General features: G+C 36.4%; 1 protein-coding gene across 2 annotated transcripts; it reads right to left on the reverse strand.

Moving 5' to 3' along the window:
* Positions 1 to 26,247, reverse strand: LOC122052004 (mitogen-activated protein kinase kinase kinase YODA-like). Of its 2 annotated transcripts, none has more exons than XM_042613374.1 (12): positions 25,843 to 26,247; positions 24,056 to 24,704; positions 23,226 to 23,954; positions 21,314 to 21,401; positions 21,143 to 21,205; positions 8,042 to 8,202; positions 7,890 to 7,965; positions 6,155 to 6,214; positions 5,973 to 6,080; positions 5,093 to 5,332; positions 1,458 to 1,549; positions 1 to 972 (listed from the first exon to the last, which is right to left on the reverse strand). In XM_042613374.1, the coding sequence occupies exons 2-12, from the start codon at positions 24,589 to 24,591 to the stop codon at positions 453 to 455; spliced, it is 2,673 nt and encodes an 890-aa protein (XP_042469308.1). In that variant the 5' UTR covers positions 24,592 to 24,704; positions 25,843 to 26,247; the 3' UTR covers positions 1 to 452. The 2 variants fall into 2 exon arrangements, with proteins under 2 accessions (XP_042469308.1, XP_042469307.1); XM_042613373.1 differs by having other exon boundaries at positions 24,056 to 24,749.
* Between the last annotated feature and the right edge of the window lie 773 nt (positions 26,248 to 27,020).

A 27,020-nucleotide genomic window follows, 5' to 3' on the forward strand; every position in this document is an offset into this window, starting at 1 on the left:
TATAGATAACTGCATAGAAGAGAATGCTTAGAAATATGTTAATTGTACATCCAAACTGATGCAGTCAGACATAGTATAATAACTTAATGATGCAAAATGTTGGACAATGTGGGGGTCAGCCTTTATACAAATAGTCAAACTGTATGCACAAGTTGAGTTCCGAGCTTCCGGTTTTCCAAACATCGCTTGCTCTTTTGCTTTCCTAACAAAGAACTTGCATCCTCTGAAATCACTGCGTCAATCTGCAGACTCCACTAATACTTAGCAGTTTGAAACTTGGCAGAGAATTTGTAGAAAAGAACGTAGTCCACTGCCCAAGTCTCCAAAGAACAAAGAATGATTGTACAGTGGCAACTTCCTTACCAAATAAATTAGTTTGGGATGAAATTGGGGGGCAATATAAGCATGCCAGACCAACAAAAAAAAAAATTAAGATCTGGCTGATCATTCTGTCAGTCATGTAGCCTTTGTGAGTCATGAGTTGGAATACCTGAACTGCTGGGACTTTGTGAAGGCTTAAGCTTCACTTGATCTCTTACAGAACGAAGGAGCACATGATCATGCTGCTTCTCATGAGGATCCCGTAAATTAACCTGTCTCAACCTACCAAACTGAGCACTGCGAATGTCAGCTTCTGATGCCACTCTTTCCCAGACATTTTGCGGGCCTTGCTGCATTCCAGCTAAAAGATTGAGTTTCCGTTCATGGCAAATGGTCCCGCTAAGATACACATCACTTTTGCATTTTGACAAGCGATTGAAGCCATCAGGTTCCCGACCCCCTTGCTTTGACTGGCTGAAGGGAATAGCACCATTGCCACCAGTCAGAGGTGTAGATGCACCTGAGGTGGCTATAGGACTCGAAATGGGAGAAGGGGACATCCTTCCACTCACATACCGTTGAGACCTGGAATTCAAGTGAGGACTTCCCATCGGAGAGACAGGACAAGATATGTATCTCATAAGAACATCACTGCATACGAGAAGGATAATCAATAGTTTATTTTACAAAAAAAATTAATTTTTTTTTTAAAAGGCGCATGTTCGCTGCAATTTTGTGCAGTAGTGCGAATAATTGGAACACAAGACCTTTGTGTGCTAAGAGTGCTACTTAACCACGTGCCTATTATTGAGTATGCATTTAAGTTCAACATACTATTAGAAAAATTTTAAAATGTTTGATTTGTAAGATCACATCCCACAGTAACCAATAGTTCATTTGGATTTCTTTGATTGTTCCATAATGAAATACGATGACAGGAAAACATTGAATATTTTCTTAAACAAATATAATTAGGATGCTTTCGACAAAGTTTCAAACTTAACATGTCATGTTTAAACCATGTCCCAAGTTAGACCAAGTATTCCTGCCTTTTAAATTGATAAAAGAAAACAACAAACATACTAATAAAATCATAGGTCTAACAAAGGCAAGAAAAAAAAAAACAAGTGATTTACCTTGTCGTTATGGTAGGTGCTCCACCTCTTATGTGATAGATTGTCATTCCTTCTGTGTCCAGAGAAGACAAATTTTTCACATGGCTAGTTACCTGGAGTTGTATTAATAGCCACATGAAAATTCAAAGCATATAACAAGTACAAAAGAAAATATCACGATCAAAGCAGATGCAAAATGAAGCAATGAAAGAGAAATATAGAGAAGAAAACAGAGCATTTGACTGAACACATCCCTTCAAAAAGCACAAGGATTATATAACTAGACCTAGATCTTAGATTCATTCTTTTAAATTCTACTAAAGTGCATCAATTTCTGCAATATCAACGTGTATTTAACCATGTACTTCATGGTTCTCATAGACGAGGGATTGGTTTAATTAACAAATACACATTCATTATCCACTAAAGCACATGTTTCAAGTGAAGCCACTTAGGGAACAATGAGGCAATTACATCTGTAATTCAAATCCCCATACTGTTTTTGGCACAGTTTCCAAAATTGCACTAGAAGATGATGAACTGGTCAAACTCCAAGAAGTTGGTTCACTAGTTAGACTCATGCTTCAAATAGCCAGATCACATATCTACAATATCTGTATTTCTATATAGAATATATATAGGAATGTATGACAATATATAAAATATTACATCTAAATATTAGGCAGTAGAGTTAAATGGCATACAAGTATCCATAATGTAAAATGTGCGAAAGTGTACCTGGGAAGGTGAATGTAAAATATAAAAACTAAGAATAAAAAATTAGCAGAGTTTTGACCGATGTGAACTTGGTCCAGTCTGCTTAAATGAGAGAATTGACATTAATTTGTAAAGCCCAATCACTAGACCAAAATACTTAATCCAAAACCCAAGTCAATAGTATTAGTGCAATCATGCCCTATGTGGTCGTGTTCGACCAAAATGTTTTAATGTGTTTGTCAAAGGATAAGTTTTGTTGTGTTACTAATGTGTATGAAGTTTGCAGACTCAACAAAGTTGAGTTGTATTGACTTGGTATAGCCAAGTTGTGATGGTTCGATGGCTTGATGTTTTGATGTGTTTGTCAAAGGGTTTAAATTTTCATGTTACTAATATGTGTACAAAGTTTGCAAGAACTTAGTAGAATTCATATGAAACTCGTGGAGCTTATGACTCCACGAAGTCGAGTTGTGTTGACTTGGTGTAGCCAAGTTGTGATGGCTAAAAAGTCTATTGGAGATCCATGAAGGATGAAACATTTGGGGACTACAAGACTACGAACATATAGTTGATTCAATAACTTTGACAGAAGCCACAATAGGGGGACTATGTAGGTAACCTAATGAAGGATAGCACATGGAAGGAGCTTAAGGCTTAGTGCATCTAAGGGACTGAGGACCTGATGGGAGACAAATTCTTGGACAACATAAAGCCGAGACATCCTGAAGACAGTGACCCTTCGGTTAAGGAACATAAGTTTCGAGTTGTAGTCTATGGTTGAGCATGATCTAGGAGATTTTAAGGTGTAAGCCAAGCAAAATCGAAGATGGGAGTCTATTAATGCTTATTCTAGTTGCTTAGTTAACTGTCAAATTGATTAAATCCTATGCTCAAGATAAGCCTTGCACTCTATTTGATTTGAGTCAATTGGAATAGACTCAACCAACTTAATAAATTCAACTCGACTGGAATAGAAATTTATCATATGGGACTAAACAATATCATAATCTCCCTACTTACGCCTTGACATCCCAAACCTTTTCAACTCATAGCCTAGAAACCTCCTCGAATAAAGGTACATGAAGTCAAATGGTGGCTACACAACAACATTGATAGCCATTCCAATATCTCATCATTCCTAGGATTAGGTTTTTGCTGATACTAATTGATACGACCCACTTAGATGAATGAATTGAATTATTAACATGTAAGGCACAATCACCCAACCAAAATACCTAACCAAATTAATAGTGGGTACCCCATCTAAGCTTTACAAAACTTCTTTATTAGCCCAAAACTCACCATGTGTGACTAAATTGAGGAATTACACGTTAACGAGAGTTACTTCAAGGTTTAAAATCTCGATCCGTGTTGAGATTTCGATTCAGACTGAACGATAAGCTTTCGATCGTATCATGCCATGCCGATATGATTTGTATATTTTTATTTATATATAGTAATTATTAGATAAATATATTTATTGTGTATAATTTAAAAATAAGTTGTATATTGATTTTATATAAGTTCTTCATTATCGAACAACTTAAAATTGTTAGAAAAATAATTAAATATAATTTTCTTTAAAGAAAATTGATCTATCAATAACTCGAATTAAAATTGATACATCATAATATATTACCTTACTAATACCAAAAGAAGTTGTGTGAATCAAATGGAAGCATTGGTTCTTGTAACATTCTGCATAGGTCAACTCTATAATTCTCTAACGTCCATATTAAATAATCATAATTATATAAATTAATACAAAGATGTTATTTTATATATAATAATTATATAAATTAACTCCATTCACCCAACAAGATCTATCAACTTAAGCTGATATAAAGGAGGAGGGTTGCGCTAGGTTGCCAGCTAGTGTCAAAACTATGGCAAATATTCAATAAATGAATCTATTAAACTATTGTGCTAATGCTAGGTTGTTCCCCGGAAGGAACGCATTGCAGGGTCCGACTGTAACGTCTCGGCAAGGACCGCTACATCTCCAAAACTCGGGTGTAGTGCTAAATTTTCTTCGGCACAATAGCATCATGCGTCGTGAGATCGCTGGCGATGTTGGAGGCGTCGTGTCTTGCGACACCTCCGACCCACCTTTTGTTGCATGAGCATGACGCACATGATGACACGCACGAAATTATCACACATACAGTGCCGATTTCGCTCCCGTGTCAGAATAGTAAAAACCGAGCGTATCGCCCGACATGGAACGATATTTCAATCACGGTTACTCCTATGATTATATATGAGATGAACTAAAATAATTAGATACTAATTTCCATGTTTCCCAATACCATGGTCAATTTAGTCATAATTATATACCTTTGAGCTATTGGTTAAGGACAAAGAATGTTTGAAATAGAAATAAATAACGAAACAATTTGGCATGTCAAACTTTAGGGGCAAAAGTTGGTGCTTGTGCACAAAAACCTCAACCTGAGATTTCCTAGTTTATTTGTCATTTCATGTCTAGACAACAATGGGAATTCACTATTTAAAGAATTGAATCTAGATGATTCCACAAGAAAAATAGACAAACTAATGAAACTCTAGAAATTTTCACATTATACGTGGAGCTATACTTGCGTCCTGTCCCTAGTCTATACTTGACGTAGCCCAAGATAGAACCATGTGCCTAAATTGACGATCCCATGGGGTTGTATGCCTTGGTCAGTGATCCCCTGAGCAAGGAAGGCCAAAGCAAAAAAGTATATTTTATTGTGGAATGATTTGGACAATGTAATAAGGCCTCTTTTATAACCTGGTCTTATTAAGTCTTGAAAAATAGACTAGGCAAATAGGAAATAGTAAAAGTAGAAATATAAAATATGAATTTTTGACCTGGTAAAAATAAATAAAAACCATGTATTAGATCCTGAACCGACTCTTTTTTTTTTTTTGCATCGCAATTATTTAGAAGGTACCTTAATGTTTGTTCCAGCTGAAATACCACCTGGTGATTCTAAAGGTTCAGAACAAATTGGAGATTTCTCAATTGATGATGCATTTTTCACAAATGGATGCTGCAGAAGCTCAGAAGCTGTAGGGCGGTTAGATGGCTCACGCTGAAGACAATGCCTTATAAAATCCTTGCCATCATCAGAGAGGTGATCAGGGATTTTTGGAAGCTCTTTACTGTTTCCAATTTTGAACATTGCTGCAATCTATGGAAGAAACAGTTCATAAATATTGAAAAAAAAAACAAATAAAATAAAGTAAGCAAACTAGAGAATAAAACTAATACTTGGCCATGCATTATAAATGGATAAATTCTTTGTATAATGTAAAATATGTACAACACTCTTATCAAGTACAAGACAAGGGAAACTCTATTCTCAAATTAATACAAGCAAAGGGCGAGATCATCCAAGAAAATTAATTAGGGAACGGGCTTCTTGTGAATTGCTACTTCAAGTCAATGATTAGTGTAACTGGTGATACCATGTTGGGCAAATAACTATTTCCATTCAGAGATGTGGAATAAAGTGAACTTGGCAAACAACTTAATTGCAAATGGAAAAGAATTAGCAAGAGCGTTCACAAATCATCCAAAAAGGTGTCTTGGCATTCAGCACACATATTCTCAAAATTAATATATTCATGGAGAGTAATTGATAAATCTATAGTCCTTGTTTGAAAAATGTATGTCTACAACTTATTTATGTAAAAAGTCTTAAATACAGAAAGTTTATATAAGGAAACTAGTAAAAGAAGATGCTTTCTGAATTTCACATCAATGTAGTAGAAATATCAAAGTAGCACCCTAAATAAATTTTGCACGCTCTCAAAGTTTTAAGTAACAACCCCTTCATATTGACTCCAAGGTGGCTTTGATGTAGCCATCTCCAGGACAGTGCACCCTAGACTCCAAATATCCACAGCAAGGTTACATCCATTCGAATTCTTGATGACCTAACCACACGATGCATAATAGGAATTAGTTTAGATGCATAATTGATAAAAGTGTCACCTGAATTAAACAATACCTCTGGAGCCATCCAATACGGGCTTCCCTTAAATGATAAGGGGCATGATTGTCCAGTAATCTGGGAAACACAACATTAGGTGATAAATATTGTGTTCAAACATAGAAAAAAAACTACCTTTATGCCTTCAGATTTCAGAATAGATTCAATAGGGAATAGTTTGTTTTTGTACTAATCCATGTTAAAAAATAATTTTAATATCAAATTCACATAGGTAGTGGAAAAATGAGAATGCATTTGAAGTTTGAGTACATGTGTAATGATCTCATGGAATTTTAACTCATCACAATTAAGGATGATGCATGTTCTTTATCTAACAGTATGACAAAGTGGCAGACTTCCAGAAAATATAAATGCAGACTTTCTTAGAATATGCTATAATTCACCTACAGCTGATTTGATCAAGCCATTGTACTCTGATAGCAAACTTTGAATATATATATATATATATATATATATATATATATATATATATATATATATATATATATATCCTGGGCGGATGTTCGGTGGGCGATGCATGGGGTGACTCTTAGTGAATCCAGGCGCCCGGACCATTGTGCCCGGGAGTGGTCCAAGCGCCCGGATTCACTGAACGTCTGCCCAAGATAACAAAAATCTATATATATAAGCACACTTATTACTTCTGCAGTAAAACAAAAACTAATTGTAAATTACTATACACTATTCCTTTCATATAATCTGAAGTTGGTTAAAAAAAATAAAGGATGCTCTAAGTAGACTAGTGTCACAATCCAAGCATATCTTGAATGCATAACACAACTGGTTGTGCAGATTGTCATGGAGCAAGGGATGTAAGAAACAAAATCACTAGGTGATCTGGCACATGAGTTCCAGGTATGTATAATAAATTCAATGACTGAGAAAGATTGATAAATCAAGTTTATGAATGATATATAATACCTATAAGCTTAATCTTTAGGAGATTATTCTCCTCCACTGACCTGCTAAGTACTTTGACTAAAAGCACTATTATAATATTTAATCTGGTAAATCATATGAATGAAATTAAGTGGCACTGTGGCAACAATAGTATGTGGAAGTGCCTAACTCCCAACAATAAAGCCTACAGGAGCAACTCAAAATACAAAACCGGAATTAGCACATAAAGAAGTTTTTAAAAAATAAACATGCACAAAATGTAGCACGATAGCATTTCATCCAAAACAGATTTTGAAGCACATGTTCCATTGAAATGACTAGTCACAGTTATATGAATTGTGAGCACAAAGAATGTGTGGCAGTTAAGTTATACTAAACATGCAAGATATGTCAGATAAGCACGACAACATTTCGTCCAAACAGATTTTCAAGTATACACATACCTTAGAATGACTAATGACATTATATGAATTCAATGTACAAATCACATACTATTCTTAGAACCTTAATATTAATATATTTAATGTATTGTTCAAAATCCAGTCTGTCAAATCATATGAATCAAGCTAGGTGGGACTAGTGAGTGAATTGCCAAAATAGCATACTAAAGAAAAACTCAAGTAGCTAATAAACACTGAAATTTGCAACAAAAAACAAGTATGATATATTTAATTTCACATGAAAAACATGCACGAATATGGAGATAGGAAAAACAACATTTTTCCCAAACACAGATTTTCAAGCCCTTATTGCATTAGAAAGACTAGCCACTATATTATCAGGATATAAAAGGATAAAATTGCTCAAACAGTGCTTAGAGATAAAAGCATACATGTTTTGCCATCCCAAAATCTGCCAGCTTAACTCGGCCATTTGGATCTACCAATATGTTTGCACCTTTTATGTCCCTGCACAAGGTTCAGTAAAAAGTCAGGTGCAGAAAAGAGACCAATCATTCAAAAGGAACAATTCCTTATGTCATACCTATGTACAGTATTTTTAGCATGCAAATATGCTAATCCAGAAAGAATTTGCTGGGAATAGCTACGAATTGCTGGCTCACCAAATTGACCATAGTCCTGGAGGAGTTTATGTATAGAACCACCGGATACATATTCCAGGTAAATATAAAGTTTATCATCAATCTGTTTGAAGGAAATACATACACATAATCAAGTCATGGATCTATGATAAAGAAATATACTATTGCTTGTTGCTATTCATTCAATTGTATTAGTAGGTTACCTTCATCTAAAATGGAAATATACACTATCTGGATATAGCAATGTAAATTTCCCAATAAATTACAAGGCACAAGCGAAGATAGGATATAAATATCATCGAGTACATAGTGACTACCCAACTCCTAAACTATATCTTTATCAAACAAGTCTAAGTGGACCTAAGTGGGCAATAAGTTTCCTAAGGAAATAAAGAATTATCAAGTAGCTTCTTCAGCTAAAGACTTCTAGGATGCATCAGGACAAAGGAATATTTGCATCAAATCAGATCTATCGTCCAAAATAGAAGTAGCTTAGATAATTATAGGCGGCAAGCATACTGATTCACTATTCTTGAAGAGAAATGAAAATTGAGATTTCACTTCTCCATGATGCCATGCTATGTGTGGCAAACCATTAGTTGATGGTCAGGCAAGAAATCATTTATATCTACATACTAAACACATCAAGTAAGGATTTGAGTCTAACATGGAACTAAAGTTAACATGCTAGCAAATATTTAGTTTAATGGTCAAAATCTCAATTTACACATCACATCCTGCAGAAAACACTAACATAGCTGTAGTAGAGTGGGAATTGTTCCATACGATCAATGCACAATGGAGCCAACAACTAAATGGATCACATTCCTTCAATTTGAAAGTGAAATTGAACCAACATGAGGACCATTTTCGTATGCATTGGGGTTTTTAATGCATTTTTGGAGAGTTCCTAAGCTAGTATTAAAATACCATGCATGCATGGTTGCATTAAGCTAGTATTAGGGATTAGTGGTTGCATTAGTACCATGCATGCAAGCATGATATTTATTGCATAATTAGTGCATAGTGGATCTTAGGGATGTTAAATAGGAGAATTCTTGTATGACATATCATGTGAGTTTGAATGAAAATTTGAATTTCTCTTTCGTGAGACCTTCCTTCAAGTTCTTAGGCAAAGAACTAATTCCGATCTTATTAAGGCAACTTGTGGCGATCAAACCCCATGACTTATTGCTCACCTTCTCATCTTGCTTGAGTGTGGCGTCAATACCCTTTCCCAAGCTAAATTTCAAGGCGATCCATTTACAAGGTTCTTTTCATTTGGTATCGAGCCTTGGCTCCTTGATTTTCAGGTTTGTGTCTTGTTTTCATCTTTGTTCTTGTCCTCTTTGTTGATCTCTCATCCCTATCTGTCAGAATTTCTGTTCACTATTTGAGTCCTCAACTCAAAAAAAAAAAAAAAAGAAAAAAAAAGGAGGATTTGTGAACCGAAAGGACTCAATATTCTTTCTTTGTGAAATCTGAATTCAAAGATATTCCTTTGCTGTTAATCGTTGCTGAATTTCTCGTTTTATCCGTTTATTTCTCTTATTCTACTCATATTTCTATTGTTGGTTTCTTGTTCACTTGATTGTCTACTTGCTGTCTTGAGAAAGACATTGATAAGATTCTTTCCTTAAGAGCTTATAAAGGAAGCTGAGTGGATAAATTTGAGTGCAACCACATGAGTAGAGTGGTGAGAACCGTCTAACATTTCTTTTGTAATTTTCCTTGTATCTTCTTTTGTTGCAAGCATGAGTGGGGAAAGATCACCTCATTTCCCTAGGCGAGATCTTAATAGGCTTCAAATGGAGGCACTTACTCAACAATTTGAAAGAATGCTTCAAAGACAACTTGAAGAAATACACGAAAGGATGGACCGACTTGAAGGAGAAAATGTTTCCAACCGTGGGGGCAATTCTAATCATGAAGAATCTCGTCAAAGTGACTCATTCTATGATTCACCAAGAGAAAGAAGGAGGCATGAAGGGGGAAGAAGGCGTGAAAGAGGAGGTAGAGACCATAGACGAGAAGATGATCTAGGAGGTGTGAAAGTCCATATACCTTCCTTCCAAGGGAGGAATGACCCCGAAACATATCTTGAGTGGGAGATGAAAATAGAGCAAATCTTCTCATGCCACAATTACAATGATGCAAAGAAAGTAAAGGTGGTTGCCCTTGAGTTCACCGATTATGCCTTAATTTGGTGGGATCAATTGCAAAAGGAGAGAAGAAGGTATGGAGAGCATCCTATCAACACTTGGGACGAAATGAAGACTTTGATGAGAAGGAGATTTGTGCCTTCCCACTACCATAGGGAATTGCACAACAAATTGCAAAGACTCACCCAAGGGAGTAGGAGTGTGGATGATTACTACAAGGAGATGGAGGTGGCTTTGATTAGGGCCAATATTGTGGAGGATAGGGAAGCTACCATGGCTCAGTTTCTCCATGGCCTAAACCGAGACATTGGAGACATTGTGGAGTTACAACATTATGTGGAGCTTGACGACTTAGTGCATCAAGCAATGAAAATAGAGCAACAATTAAAGAGAAAGGGCGTTATGAAGAAATCATCTTCTCCAAACTACTCTTCAAGTTGGAAGGACAAGCCAAAGAAGGAGGGTTCTTCTTCAAATTCTAAGGAGGCAGCAAGCACTAAGAAGCCTATTCCTACTACCTCTTCTTCCACTTCTAAGAATAGGGATATCAAGTGTTTTAGGTGTTTGGGAAAAGGTCATATTGCATCCGAATGCCCGAATAAGAAGACTATGGTGGTGAGAGATAATGGGAGTATCTCTAGTGAAGAAATTACTTCTCATTCCTCTTCCTCAAGCGATGAGGAAAATGATGGAGCAGCCTATGCGCAAGATGAAGATCTCTTGGTTGTTAGGAGATTATTGGGAAGCCAAGCCAAGGAGCATGAGGAGGACCAAAGAGAAAATATTTTTCATACCCGCTGCCTTATTCAAGATAAGACATGCTCTATGATCATTAATGGTGGAAGTTGTACCAATGTGGCAAGCACTAGGTTGGTCACCAAACTCAACCTCAAGACTACACCACATGCAAGACCATATAAACTCTAATGGCTAAGTAATAGTGGAGAATTGGTAGTGAACCAGCAAGTGTTGATTAATTTCTCCATTGGCAAATATGAAGATCAAGTTCTATGTGATATTGTGCCTATGGAGGCAAGCCACATTCTTCTTGGAAGACCTTGGCAGTTTGATAGGCGAGCTCACCATGATGGATTCTCCAACAAGTTCTCTTTTATCCACAATTCTCGCAAAGTTACACTTGTACCATTATCACCTAGAGAGGTTTGTGAGGATCAAATAAAAATGAGAGAGAAAAGAGAAAAAGAAGAGCGAGAGCTTAAGAAAAAGAAAGAGTGTGTGAAAAAGAAAATACTTAATTTTGAGGACAAAATTCAAAAGAAAAGAGAGAATGAGGAAAAGAAAGAGAGAAAAATAAAAAATTTGTTTACAAGAGAAAGTGAGGCGAAGAAACCTTATTTGACAAGGCAGCCTATATTTCTTCTTTTGTGTAAGGAAACTTGCTTGGAATATAATACTAACTCCTTGCCTAGTGATGTTGTTGTTATTTTGTAGGATTTTGAGGATGTGTTTACCAAGGAAGTACCTCACGATTTGCCACCAATGAGGAGGATTGAACACCAAATATACCTTATTCCTAGCGCTTCTCCGCCTAATAGGCCAGCTTATAGGAGCAACCCTCCGTAAACAAAGGAGATACAAAATCAAGTTGAGGAGTTATTGCAAAAAGGATGGGTTAGAGAAAGTTTAAGTCCTTGTGTTGTACCCGTAATTTTGGTGCCTAAAAAGGATGGATCATGGAGGATGTGCACTGACTGTAGAGCAATCAACAACATCACAATTCGGTATAGACATCCTATCCCTAGACTTGATGATTTGCTTGATGAATTGCATGGTGCTTGCTTCTTTTCTAAAATTGATTTGAAAAGTGGGTACCATCAAATTAGGATAAGGGAAGGGGATGAATGGAAAACAGCTTTCAAAACCAAATATGGATTGTATGAATGGTTGGTAATGTCATTTGGGTTAACTAATGCGCCAAGCACTTTTAGGAGGCTTAAGAACCATGTCTTACGAGAATTTCTTGGAAAATTTATGGTAGTATACTTTGATGATATTTTGGTATATTCCAAAAGTTTTGTTGAGCATATTGCACATCTCCAATCTGTCTTGCATGTCCTTAGAAAGGAAAAACTATATGCTAACTTGGAAAAGTGTTCTTTTTGCACTAATCATGTGGTTTTTCTTGGTTTTGTCATAAGTTCAAAAGGAGTGCAGGTTGATGAAGGGAAAATTAAGGCCATTAGAGATTGGCCAACTCCTAAAACTGTGAGTGAGGTTAGGAGCTTCCATGGGTTGGCAAGTTTCTATAGGAGGTTTGTGAAGGATTTCAGCACAGTGGCAGCACCCCTAAATGAAATTGTTAAGAAAAACATGGGTTTTAGATGGGGAGAGAATCAAGAAAATGCATTTCAAACACTTAAGGATAAACTCACACATGCACCCATTCTTGCTTTACCTGATTTTTCCAAATCATTTGAAATTGAATGTGATGCATCTCATGAGGGTATTGGGGCTGTTTTACTTCAAGATGGTCATCCCATTGCATATTTTAGTGAGAAACTAAGTGGTGCCACTCTTAACTATTCCACTTATGATATAGAATTGTATGTACTTGTTAGAGCATTGCAAACATGACAGCATTATCTTTTGCCTAAAGAATTTGTCATTCATAGTGATCATGAATCTTTGAAGTATTTGAAAGGGCAAGGGAAGCTCAACAAAAGGCATGCCAAATGGGTCAAATTTCTTGAACAATTTCCTTATGTGATTAAGCATAAGCAAGGAATGGTAAATGTTGTAGCAGATGCACTTTCAAGAAGGTATAACTTGTTAGCTACACTTGAAACTAAATTGCTTGGCTTTGAACATATTAAGGAATTGTATGTACATGATAATGAGTTTTCCCAATTATATGCTGCGTGTGAAAAAAAATCACAAAATGGATTTGTTAGGCATGACAACTACTTGTTTAAGAATAACAGACTTTGTGTGCCTAGAGGATCCATGTGTAAATTGCTAGTTAGGGAAGCACATGAGGGGGGTTTAATGGGACACTTTGCGGTTCAAAAGACCTTAGAAATGCTGCTTGAACATTTTCACTGGCCACACATGAAACATAATGTATAGAAATTTTGTGCACGGTGCATTGTGTGTAGAAAAGCAAAATCTAAGATATTACCTCATGGACTTTACACGCCTTTGCCTATTCCTAATTTTCCTTGGACTAACTTGTCTATGGATTTTGTTTTAGGGCTACCACGTACTCAAAAAGGTAAGGATTCCATTTTTGTTGTAGTTGATAGATTCTCCAAGATGGCACACTTCATACCTTGCCACAAAGTGGATGATGCAACTCATGTGGCAGATTTGTTTTTCAAAGAGGTGGTAAGACTTCATGGTATGCCTAGGAGCATTGTTTCAGATCGTGACACTAAATTTTTAAGCCATTTTTGGAGGACCTTATGGAATAAGCTGGGAACAAAGCTTCTTTTCTCCACCACATGCCACCCACAAACTGACGGCCAGACTGAGGTGGTAAATAGGACACTTTCTACTCTTCTTAGAGCAATTATTAAGAAGAACATTAAGTCTTGGGAAGAATGTTTACCTCATGTTGAATTTGCTTATAATAGGGCGATCCATTCTACTACTCAATTTTCTCCTTTTGAGATTGTTTATGGGTTCAATCCACTAACACCTCTTGATTTGCTTCCTTTACCTAACACTTCTTCTTTAGTTCACAAGGATGACAAAACAAAGGCAGAATATGTGAAGAAGCTTCATGAGCAAGTTAAAGCTCAAATTGAGAAGAAAATGGAGCAATATGCAAATCAAGCCAATAAAGGGAGAAAAAGAGTTGTCCTTGATCCCGGTGATTGGGTGTGGGTTCATATGAGGAAGGAACGGTTTCCTACCCAAAGGAAATCAAAGCTTCAACCAAGAGGAGATGGACCATTCCAAGTGTTGGAAAGAATTAATGACAATGCTTACAAAATTGATTTGCCCGGTGAGTATGGTGTTAGTGCAACATTTAGTGTGGCTGATTTAAGTCCTTTTGATGTAGGAGATGAAGACCTAAATTCAAGGACGAATTCACCTAAAGGAGGGAATGATGTGAGCCAAGAAGAGGCATTGAAGGGAATTGGGGGACCTATGACAAGGTCCAAGACTAAGAGAATGAAGCAAGCTTTGGAAGGCTTAATAATGGGGCTTAAGGAAAAGGAGGATCAATGCACAATGGAGCCAACAACTAAATGGATCACATTCCTTCAATTTGAAAGTGAAATTGAACCAACATGAGGACCATTTTCGTATGCAGGGGGTTCTAAAGTGATTTTTGATGCCCTTTGTGGGTTTTTAATGTATTTTTGGAGAATTCCTAAGCTAGTATTAAAATACCATGCATGCATGGTTGCATTAAGCTAGTATTAGGGATTAGTGGTTGCATTAGTAGATAATAAATACCATGCATGCAAACATGATATTTATTGCATAATTAGTGCATAGTGGATCTTAAGGGATGTTAAATAGGAGAACTCTTGTATGGCAAATCATGTAAGTTTGAATGAAAATTTGAGTTTCTCTTTGTGAGACCTTCCTTCTAGTTCTTAGGCAAAGAACTAATTCCGTCTTATCAAGGCAACTTGTGGCAATCAAACCCCATAACTTATCACTCACCTTCTCATCTTGCTTGAGTGTAGCGTCAATACCCTTTCCCAAGTTGAATTTCAAGGCGATCCATTTACAAGGTTCTTTATCATCTTCTACCTATATATATTATTGATTAATAAGGAACATTAGATATAAACACTCTATCAATTTACAACTAAGTCTATAACACCATGAATCTACCTCAAGCTAATTTGAATTTTTATAGAAACTCAACTTGTTACTAATGTATTACACACTAGGTTCTTTTAAGGATTTAGTTAATAAGTTTCTAATGATTAATGTAAATCATTAGAGTTGAGTGGTAATTGCAGTCTTTATGTGTTTTGTCCTCTTGTAAACTATTGGTCGAAGATGTATGCATAGTATTTGATTGTCACAATATCATTGTCTCTACAAAAGCATATCCTACCTTGATCAGAAGTTGTTTAACCATGATGAGCTCACCTGTAACTAAAGCTATATAGTCCTATATTTTATCTCTGTACTTATCTTGCTACAAGTGTCTATTTATTATTGTCCCAAGAAATAAAATTACATCGTTAAGTAGCAACAATAGCCAAATGCATATTGTTTATCCATAGAAGCTATCAAATCTACACTCAAGTACTCCAAGATCTAAAGATCACGAAATAAGATACTTTTCTCTAGAGCACTCTTGAGGGCTATCAATGGGTTATGGTATAAATTCTCTAAAAATTAATTACATACTATGAATAAAAAGATGTCACGTTTGGTGACTGTGAGATAGTGAAATTTCCCTACAAATCCTATGTATTTCCTGGGATCATTTAGAAGCTCCCCTTGTCCTGATACTAATCTAACATTATGGTCTATGCAAGTATCTACTGGTTTAATTTCTACCATGACAGTCTCATCAAACATATTCAATGCATACTTGAGTTGTGAGATATACGTACGTTTACCTTTATCAGTGATTTTAACTTACACACATGACTAGCTTTCCCTGAGCAATAAACATTGAAGACTACTCCATAGACCTTAGAAAAATCAGCTTGAAGAAAGTTATTCTCAATATGAAGTTGATAAAGGAGTTAATAGAAGACAACAATTAGGGAAAAAAAAGATGGACAGAAGTAATTTTAGCCACTAAAAAAAAGGTAACCATGTAGTAAACACTATAAATCTAGGTGTAGCTCTTTACTACTAAATGAGCTTTAAGACAATCAACTATTTATAGAGGCAACATTTAATTGACAAAACTTATTTGAGACTTAATGTGGACTTCCTTGGGAAAAAAGAATCAACTTCTAAGTGTCAGACTATAGAGCATCCATCTCATTGATTACGGTTAGCTGTAGCCTAAGATTTGAAAATGCCACCAAGGCATTCATTGGAATGTACTCTCAGGAAAATGAAGATACACGCGCAACATATTTATATGATAATAATGCATAAACAAAAAAGTGGATGAAAAATGGGAAATAGAGGACTCACAAGTACCTTTGTTAGAAGCAATGAAAATATCCAAATCAAAGGGTTCCAAGATGGCAATTGGTGACTAGAGAGAAGGAAAGTCACAAACATGTGGTGGAGTTGGAGTGTCTTTGCATTATAGTCGTCATTTGTGCATTGGCAAGGAAGGTTCTTTAAATGGAGGGTCATTAGCAACAAGGTAGGGGTAGAAAGGACAATGGGTGGGGATAAGAAGATCTTCCTATGTAGACTCAAGTAGATGATATAGAGAGAAAAAGGAGCAGACTAAAAAAATGACACATTAGCAATGTTAAAGGCATGACATTTCTTAAGGAAATAACAATGATAAACTTTTTAGAGACAATAATAACTAAAAATGCACTTGATGGACCTTGAGGAAAACTTACCACATCAAGGAACACAATAGATGAATAAAATAAGTACATTCAATAACCTAATACCTAAGGTAGAAGAGAGTGTACAACATCTTATAGAAAGAGGATAGTAAAGTGAACTTTACCATAGAATAGAGATTAGCATACAATTTATAAGATAATGTGCACTGAGAATAATGTCGTCATAAAAAGAAAGAGGGCATATATGTATAGAAGTAAACTTTGAGCAATCTCAATTGATTCTTTTATTCTGCTATACCATTTTACTAAGTCTGTGTGAGCATAAGAACTAACAAAGACCACTATGAATTGATACAACCAAGTGAAGGAGTGAGACAAATATTTCTAAGCATTGTCACTACATTGAAGCTTGGTAGACATGCCAAATTGATTTTTAGTTTGTTATAAAAGGAAGATGAAGAAAAGTTTAGAATGTCCTTTCGTTAAAAATTACCACATTTTACTCTCCTATAAATTATCCTTTTTCAAGATGTCCTCAAAAGTTTCAAAATAATAAAATGTGAGCATCCAATCTCATCGATCATGGTTAGTTGTCGCAAAGTGCCTCTAAGGCATTCATAGGAATGTAAATGAAGATACAAATGTAACATATTTAGATCATATTGGTGTATAGAATTAAAATGAAAAAAAGATGTGAATAAAGGATTTACGAGTACCTATGTTAAAAGAAATTAAAACATTAAAATCAAAGGAGGGATATGAGATGGCAATTGGTGACTAAAGAGAAGTCTTAGACAGGTGTTGGAGTATTTTTTACATCACGGTTGTCAATTGTACATTAGCAAGATAGGTGCCTCGAGTGTGGGTATTAAACATAAGCAAGGAAGAGGCCCATCGATGGGGTTAGAAAGGACAATGAATCGAAATAAGATCTTCCATCATGGAGCAATAATTAATCCCACTAATCAGGTGATTTATTCACCAATCAGTACCTTGATCTACGAATTCCCAAACTTTCTAATGAATAATAATAACTTTCAATTTAATTTGACTAATATATAATCACTATCCTCACGAGTTGGCACAGTTGGTACCTACATGAATGTTTGCTCTAACAAGTCCCCCAATGGATGTAAAATGTCTCGTTGAGTGTCGATCGTCATGTTATGGACCAAGCCCATGCAACAAAAGAGAATCTCGAGCCCATCAAATACCGTAGATACATGCACAACAGATTTAGAAAGGAGGGTGCATATCAAGATAAGCAAATTTAGAAATGATTGTTTAATTCAAGAGTATTTATTCAGTATCTTTATTTTCAGTAGGATTGAGTCTAATATCTTTATTTTTTTAGTAATACAACCTTTCTTATTAAGTATTTGCTTTCTTCCTTTGTCAGGAAGGAATGTCAATAGTTGTATTTAAATAGCTGGAATAATGCAAAAAAGATTACTAAGTTTACAAAAAGAAATCAAACCCCCTAGATCAAGAGGTTCTCTAATCCCAACGAGCCTCAAATTATCTCTACCACCATAAGCCATCAAGGTCGTAAAACCAAGAAGACAAAGATTGATTCCACTGATCAGTCGATAAACCGTCTCATTACGCGATCCATATCCAAGGGTCATAACAAATTGGTATCAGAGCTTGTCGTAATGAATGACTCACAATCACTTCAACCACTCTTTGATGCTTTTCTCAAAATTTATTGGAGGACAAAGCTGCCAATGAAAAACGGCAATAGCTCATCTATGCTCAAATAGAGGAATTATCCAACGGCTTCTTTAAGCTACACTCGCACAACAACCATCCAGGTGAAGAGAGTAGCAGCCATCCTGACCCATAAGGGTGCCGCTCGAAAGAGTATCATGGGCATGAGGAGGGATCCTCATATATACCACAGTATTCGAAATTAGATTTCCCATGTTATGATGGTCAGTCAGATCCTTTGGGATGACTCAATGTGACCATTTTTTTCGCCATCAACGCACTTCGAAGGAAAAAAGGGTTGGCCTAACCTCGTTCCATCTTAAGGGATATGGCCAATTATGGATCATCAAACTAGAACGTAATCGATCTCATATTCAATGGGAGGAATTTAAAGATCAATGTAATCTAAGGTTTGGGCCACCTATTCGCAACAACAAATTGGATGAGCTTGCCAAACTTCAACAATCAGGATCCATGGAAGACTACCAACGAAAGTTCGAACAATTGATGACACAAGTACATTCCTTGACATCAAAACAAGAAGTTCAAATATTCATTAGTAGCCTCCAAGATCACATCGTTGTGGAAGTTGAGCTTCACCACCCAAAAGATCTCACATCGGCTATGAGTTTTGTCTATCTTTATGAATAATGCTCTAAACGATCTGAAACTACCGTCACACCACGATGTGCCCCATCCAACCACCAAAGAAACCATTTATCAAACGATTAAATTGGGAGGAAATGGAAGAATGACGTGTCAAAGACCTTTGTTTTAATTGCGATGAACTTTACACTCCTCGTCACCATTGCAAACGTCTTTTCTAGCTTGACGGATTAGAAGAGTCTGATGAACAAGACTATGTCGAGGATGTTGAAATTTCCTTCAATGCGATCACAGGCAACTGCACCCCTCAAACCATGCAGATTCATGGGCAGAAGCAGTAGCTATTATGAAACGTTACCCATCATTCATGTTTGTGGACAAACATATTTTTCAATGGAGGAGTAATGTTATGGACCTTGGGCAAGCCCATGCAATTAAAGAAAATCTGGAGCCCATCAAATACAAGAGGCTATAGTAATTGATTTTTATTTAAGTCGAGTATCCTTTCTTTTTATTGGGATTGAGTCTAGTATCCTTATTTTTAGTAAGAATACAACATTTCTTATTCAGTGTTTGTTTTCTTCCTTTAAATGTATTTAAATGGCTGAAATAATACAATAAAGATTACGACTGAGTTTACAAAAAGAAATCAAACCCCCTAGATCAAGAGGTTCTCTAATCCCAATGAGCCTTAAATTATCTCTACCATCATAGGCCATCAAGGTCTTTCTTATTCAGTGTTTGTTTTTTTCTTTGTTAAGAAGGAATGTCAGTGGTTGTATTTAAATAGCCAGAATAATACAATAAAGATTACAAGTTTACAAAAAGAAATCAAACCCCCTTGATCGAGAGGTTATCTAATCCCAACGAACCTTAAATTATCCCTACCACCATAGGCAGTCAAGGTCATAAAACCAAGAAGACAAAGATTGATCCCATTACACGATCCATATCCAAGGGCCATAACACAAGGTCGTAAAACCAAGACAAAGATTGATTCCATCGATCAGTCGGTAAACTGTCCCATTACGTGATCCATATCCGAGGGTCATAACACATGTAAAGGGTGCACTAGGGCAAAATACCCTCCGTGATTTACTTGCTTATATCTTGTTATGAGACTGACGATACTAGGTCACTTGGGATGAATGATATCACCTTTTGCTCCAATATATATATAATTACTAATTTTATTCATATTAATGCCTTCTTTGTTTGAATGGGAGCCTTGGCGCAATGGTAAAGTTGTTGTCATGTGACCTAAAGGTCACGGGTTCGAATCCTGGAAACAGCCTCTTGCAAAAAACAGGTTAAGGCTGCGTACAATGGATCCTTCCCCGGTACCCCGCATAGCGGGAGCTTCGTGCACGGGCTGCCCTTTTTTTTTTATTTGTGCCTTCTTTGTTTGTGAAATCTATTCCTCCACCTTCCCTTTCCAATTTATGGTATAACTTCTGAGCTGCATGGGATGAGGAAGGTGGCAAATAACGAGGGAGGCTTCTTTATGTATAGATGCGCTAGTATTTATGAGCAAGGGAGGCATACAAGGTCAAGGAGAGGCAACAGTTGGTTGGAGCAGCATGATTCCTGGCACGGAGGGTGGAGATTGAATGGGTGGTGGCGATGAAATTAAGGATTTACCTTGGTAGAGAAAGGAGAGACAACACCATCAAATAAAACTCTAAATAGGAGAGCATGCTCTGGCACAAAGTAAGAGAGATAAGTATTGCATTGTCTTTTAAAGAATAAATATTCATCATCTATATATTAGATCACATCCTATAACTGGATACTGAATGCATGACAAAAAAAAAAACTAATAGCTGTAGTAGCATGAATCCTTATTAGCTTCTCATGGCTTGCATCACTTCTAAATGCCTATTTTATGGGCAGACCTACTAGGGATGATATTCAGTTGACATTTATACCAATCGGTTTTACTTAGACTCCTAGTCCTAGCTTACAAAGAGCTTTAAAAGAATGGAAAACATGGAAAAAAAAACAAGAAATGATGGAAAATTACCAAGATAGTAATAATGTCTTGTAATGATGGACCAAGAAAAAATTTTATCACCACAACCAATCATCAATAATTGACAAGTAATAGAATGTTCTCATTGCGTATTAAGAAAGCAAGTAATACCATCTCACTACCATAATACTGCACAATATTTGGATGTTGCAATCGACTCAAAAGAGATATTTCCTGCCAAAAGAAAACACAAAGAATGATGCTTGAAAATTAAAGAAGAGCAATAATAAATACAGTATAAATACAGTAGAGGATGTAATTCTAGTACAACAAAGTATTCACCTGCCCTAAGTGTTTTGCACTTTCCTTTGACTTTGCATCATCCATGAAGAGGGTAACTTCCTTCATCGCACACATTTCACCACTCTCACTATAAATAACGGCATAAATAGAGTAAAAGACATGGAAAGTAAAACAAACCTATAGAAGTCCGAGGAATCAGGAACGGAGAGAAACTCACATAGAAAATGAAGATAGTAAATTAATAAAATTTTAAGGATGTTTGATGAAGTTATGTGGATTTATAACTGAAACTTATTTTTTCCATGAAATAATTCCAAGGTGTTTCTATTGGCTCTACTAGTTTACGTTTACACACAAAATTACCCGCACCCTTATCACACTAGTGGTTGATATTCATGAATCATTATTGAATATAAAGGCTTCCCTCACTTTCAAGGTCGTTTGACTTTAGCCCATGTCCCTAAGACTCAAATAGACTACTTTAAAAGAAGTGCGCAAACTTCCGCTAATGTGGAGTCCCAACGAAGAGTCGGACCATATTGAGTCGGTTGTACACAACCTTAACCTATATTGCAAGAGGTTGTTGTCGCGACTCAAACCTAACCACTAAGTTACACAACAGAAACTTTACTATTGCATCAAAGCTCCCAAATACACTACTATATTTAATTAAATTGTTTCATACTTTAATTGATAGAAGCTAGCACTGCTTTGACTCAAATAGACTACTTGATTAAGGTAGAGCTTCTTAAAAAAGGGGATAGCTAAGCTCCTTCCCTAGTCAATTCTATACTTCCTCAATTATGGGTTTGCTCATAGATGTGCAAGGAGAAATGCATTAGTATAAGATTATGGATGAATTTGGAAGTGTTTATTTGAGAGACATACAAAAAATAGAGATTAAAAGAGACAATAAATGATACCCATGTCTCAACGTCTATTTAGTCCGAAAGCATATTAGTTTGAAATTGGCAATATGATGAAGTCCACCTATTGCATAGATTTACAAGCTAATTTAACAACAGATATTTGTTGTCTCAAACCAAATTATTGGCTAAAAGTCATTGTCATAAATGTTGCTAATGCAATCTAAACCTTTGACCTTGCCTTAGCAAATATGTTGTATTTCAAAATAAGATCTAACTTCCAAATTCTTATTAATGACCAATCAGGAAAAAAACTAATGTTTTGATTCATTTAGAAATTAATGTGTGCAAGTGGAACTAGACGTGTCAATGAGCTCTACAGTGCTGAGCACAGCCTAAGCCAACCTCGGCTTGTAATTTGCCATGTAAAACTAGGGGCAATTTGGCTCGATTATAGCCCATTTGATTTCGGATCAAGCCTAACCCAAGCCTAGACCCAAAGGTAGCCCCGCCATGCTCTACATGGCTTAAGTCTACCAAACCCAAATGTTTAAAATATATTTAATTAGAGGAAACAAAAATACTAAAATTTGATAATATATTTTAAAAATCAAAATATATATTAATTAAAATTGATAATTTTTATTAAATAGTATTAAAAATGTTTAATATTTATATTAATTAAAAGAAAAAAGACATGCCAAACTTGGCTAAGAGGTCGTGCCAAGCTTGAGGTCGTGCTAGCCCAAACACGAGCCCATAGACTGTAATTACTATGCTAAGCACAGATCCACGTATACCATTGGGCTTGGCACAGCACATCTCGTTTGTGGCTAGGCCAAGCTAGACACGGCCAAAATCATGTCAGGCCATACCACACCATGGGTGGCCTAGACCATTTTGACACATTTGTCAGTTATACTTCAATACATATTTGACACTAATGTAGATTAAATATAGAAATATGTCAATTAAATAATCATCCATAAGAATCTAATAAAAAAAACCTTTTTGACAAGCTAAATAATTGGCAATGAAGCATAACAAGTCAAAAGATCTACCTTATTTAATAGTAGGATATTTACCTGTTAAAACCAACATAAACATGGCCAAATGTACCACGACCAATCAATTTTCCCTTCTTCCACCGTGACCCTGGACTTGCAGGATTTTCTGTCTTTCCAGGACTACGAGATATTGGTGTAGCAACAGCTGAATTGCTTGGAGAGAATGGAGAAGTGCGAGAAACATTTATTGGCGGGAGAGGTAATCTATGGCATTGTTTCTTTCCGTCATCGTTCCTACTGGTAGGTGATTCTGGTGCAGTTCCTCCTGCTCGTGGATGAAGAGGAGAAACAGTACCACTATGTATCCTGGAATTCGGACCAGGACTTGTCATTCTTGGACTGGGTATTGGAGAACATTCTGGACTACCTCTACTATGTTGCCAAAACTGCCCTAGCATATCTCCACCCAGAGAATTATGCCCAGAAGTCTGTCCTGAGCCTGGGCTTGAGCACTGGCCAGATCCATTGAATGTTACATCATTACCAGTTTTCATTGGCAAACATGCTGATGCTGGAACCTGCTCAAGACATAAAACCCTCATAGGACTTCTTGAAGGACTTGACATAGAACTATCTGGGGCACTTCCGATAGCATTGTTATGAGGAATTTGCATATTAGACCGATTACTGTTTGGAACACCCCACATGGGTGAAGATGTTGTTTGGTTTCCAAATAAAAATTTTGTTGGCTTAGCAATTTCTTTTGGGCTCCTTTTCCTTGGAGAAAAATGGTCCTTTTGCAATAAGCTTCAAAAAAGAAAAGCAACATTAGGTTGCACACGCATTAAAATAGCATTGAACTAAAATTGAAAAAATGCAGACGGAATTCCTTAACTACTATTGCACACCTGAAATGATTATCTACAACAGTTTTGTTGGTATTCTCAAGGTCATTGCCTACAGGACTTTGAAGTTGAGAATCGCATCGGTCATCACTATCAATCGAGCAATTACTAGAAGCTGAAGCAGTAGCCAATTCTCCATCAAAATCATCAAGTCCTTTGGGAATGTGATGAGGCTTTGGAAGTGGCAAACACAATGGTGGTTTTCCCCGTTTTTCCAATATTGGTCTTTGATAACGAACTTTAGAGGGTGTACAAGTAACACCTGAGTTTATATCCGGAAGAGGAAGTGGTTGGGCATTTGGCCTAGCAGCAAAACTTTGACAACGAGACACTTGCGCAGAGGGTGATGTAGATTGTGATTCAGCTCTGGATCTGCAGTTCTTCTCTGAAGTTACATGGCTGCTATGCCGTTCAATCCTTCTTGAACCTTCTTTATGCTCAGTTGGACTTATAAAACGATGCAATGTATCGATGAAATTTTCTTTAACGGTCTTCTTCTTCACATCTTTAGATGAAGATTTCCCCCACAACATAGGCATTCTGATTGAAATTCCTCGATTGCTTTGAAGATTACAAAATAGAAGCAATTATAGCATAAAATTCCAAGTCATTGACAGGAACTTGGCTGGCTTCCTCCAGTAGAAGCATCAATCTAATTGGTAGCATTCAGAAGGAATGAACTTTTAATTGACAGAGGCTGGAGAGAAGTTTACTCAGGAATCATTACTTACTTTAAGAAGAATCAACAACAATAACTACTACAGCAATAAGTCTACGTCCCATTCAATCCTAAAAAAATCTTTTAATACTGTAACTTTCTTAAAACTGCAAACACACATAATCAAGTGCCAAAAACAAGAATTGCATTTGGAAAAATTGCATCCATGTTGAGAACAGTTTTCTTCAGCTCTTTCATCATACAGACACACGCATTGGATTCTAATATATTTACTGCCAAGTAATAGATCATGAACGGTGAGAGTAGCCTCAGGCTCAATGTGGGCTACTAGTGGTTATGTGAAGGAAGAGGTCGCCAAGGAGGATGTGGAAATGTGGAAGAAGACAGAGAGGGGGTCTACAAGGGATTCAAAAGCAAAGGGAGGTGGCATTGACAACCTCCCCTCAATGGCAATCTCTTGATGAAGATTAGATGAGAATCAGTATGTTGTGACTAAAAAAAATATTGCATTTGATATGTTATGATGATAATACAGGAAGCCTCTTTTATAGAGATAACAATATGATGATAATAGTAGTATGGAAAATACATAGATGGCATTGTATCACCATGGATCAAGAAAATATATGAGGTTAATTAGGAAACAATTGGAGATGAATCCGGAAGGAATCAAATAGAATTGGGTAATAGTGTTGGAGCTAATTGGGTAAGAGATTAATCTTCTTCCTTGGACAGGATTCACCTCCACCAAAGCATTGAACTAGAAAAAGAATTTATGTTGCTTTAGTAACAGTTAAACTTTTATACAAATGACTATCAGCAGAAGCCAAACCTGAATCCAATGTCAAAAATAAACATTCACATTCACTTAACACAATTTCATAAGAACTTGCAAAAACTAACATAATGCATAACGAAAAGATTCAACTAAGGTTAAAAATTGCAACAAGAAAAATCAGTATCTCTAATGAAAAATTCAAAATAAGCAATCACCCCTAAAATTCAGGATCAGTGGGTCAGATAGCTAGAGTTTAAATACTACAACAATCATATAAATTCCTTATGGATCAAATACAGAAACTGCAACCGCCTGTAAGACCTAGATACTGACCATGAAACAATTCTCTCTGAGGTAGTTGCACGGATCCTGTCCGAACGACATTATCTGGCAGTTGTCGGGACAAAACAATTATATGAAACGACCAGTCTCTTAGACGTCCAATCGAGCAATTCTACTGACGATTCGTTGCTCACTTCGCCCTCGATCTCACTCTCTAAGCTCGAGCTCACCCTGGAGGAGATCCAGAGTCAGCGGTCACTGGAAACCCTAGCAGAGGACCAGAGATCGCACGGAGGGAACGAGGAGGAGCATTCCAGAAACCATAATTCGACGACGAGGGCGGACACAGAATGGAATCGAGATCAGAAAGCGAGGCGATGGAACGCCGAAAATAAGAAGGGGTTTGGAGTGGTAACTCCACCCTCCGCCTCCGCCTCCGCCCAAGAGCTAAAAATAAAAAAAAAACAATTTTCATGTACTGACACCAACGTACCTGATGTATCACCTGTACTTTTATCTCGCAAATGTAGGCTCCATCTCTGTCCTGACCAGTTACAAAATTGGTAGAATTTGGGAGTAGATCAAGAGAACTTTGGTATCTTATGAGATGTGGACTAATAGAGGTACCTTTCGTGGACTCGTGAAATAGACTCAAGATAGCGTGGCGTTTTCTACGGGACGCTGAGTGAGGGGCCCGGAATAAGCACATGGATGGTGACCGGCAAAATAGGAAATGAGGTGGGACAGTGATGGCAGTTAGGTGTTAAATGATATATATATATATATAATCAAGGCACCTGTGCTGTTTGCTATTATATATTTTTTTATATGGATGGATTTATACCGTAGTATAGTAGTGTGGTTGACATAGTTAATATTTATATATATATTTATTTTAATAAATTTTGAAATTAATTTTTAATAAGTATAAAATATTTTATTGAGTATAAGATCTCTTTCATGTAAAGGATCATTATGTTAGAACAAAATCCCTTTATAATTTACCTATTTATATTTTATCGTAGGATCAACAATACTAAACTATTTGAGATAAGTGATATCAATTTGTATTCCAATAGTTTCAAACTCAAATAGGGGCAAAGACAGATTTTATCATGAATTTTCAACTATCGAAATAGATTATTAAGTGAATTAACACGAGTTAGGGAGTCTGGATACCTAGTAGGGATAACAATGGATCAGATTTAGATCGGATTCCATATTCTTTA

Source organism: Zingiber officinale, chromosome 3A (assembly GCF_018446385.1).
Source record: "Zingiber officinale cultivar Zhangliang chromosome 3A, Zo_v1.1, whole genome shotgun sequence".
NCBI lineage: Eukaryota > Viridiplantae > Streptophyta > Magnoliopsida > Zingiberales > Zingiberaceae > Zingiber > Zingiber officinale.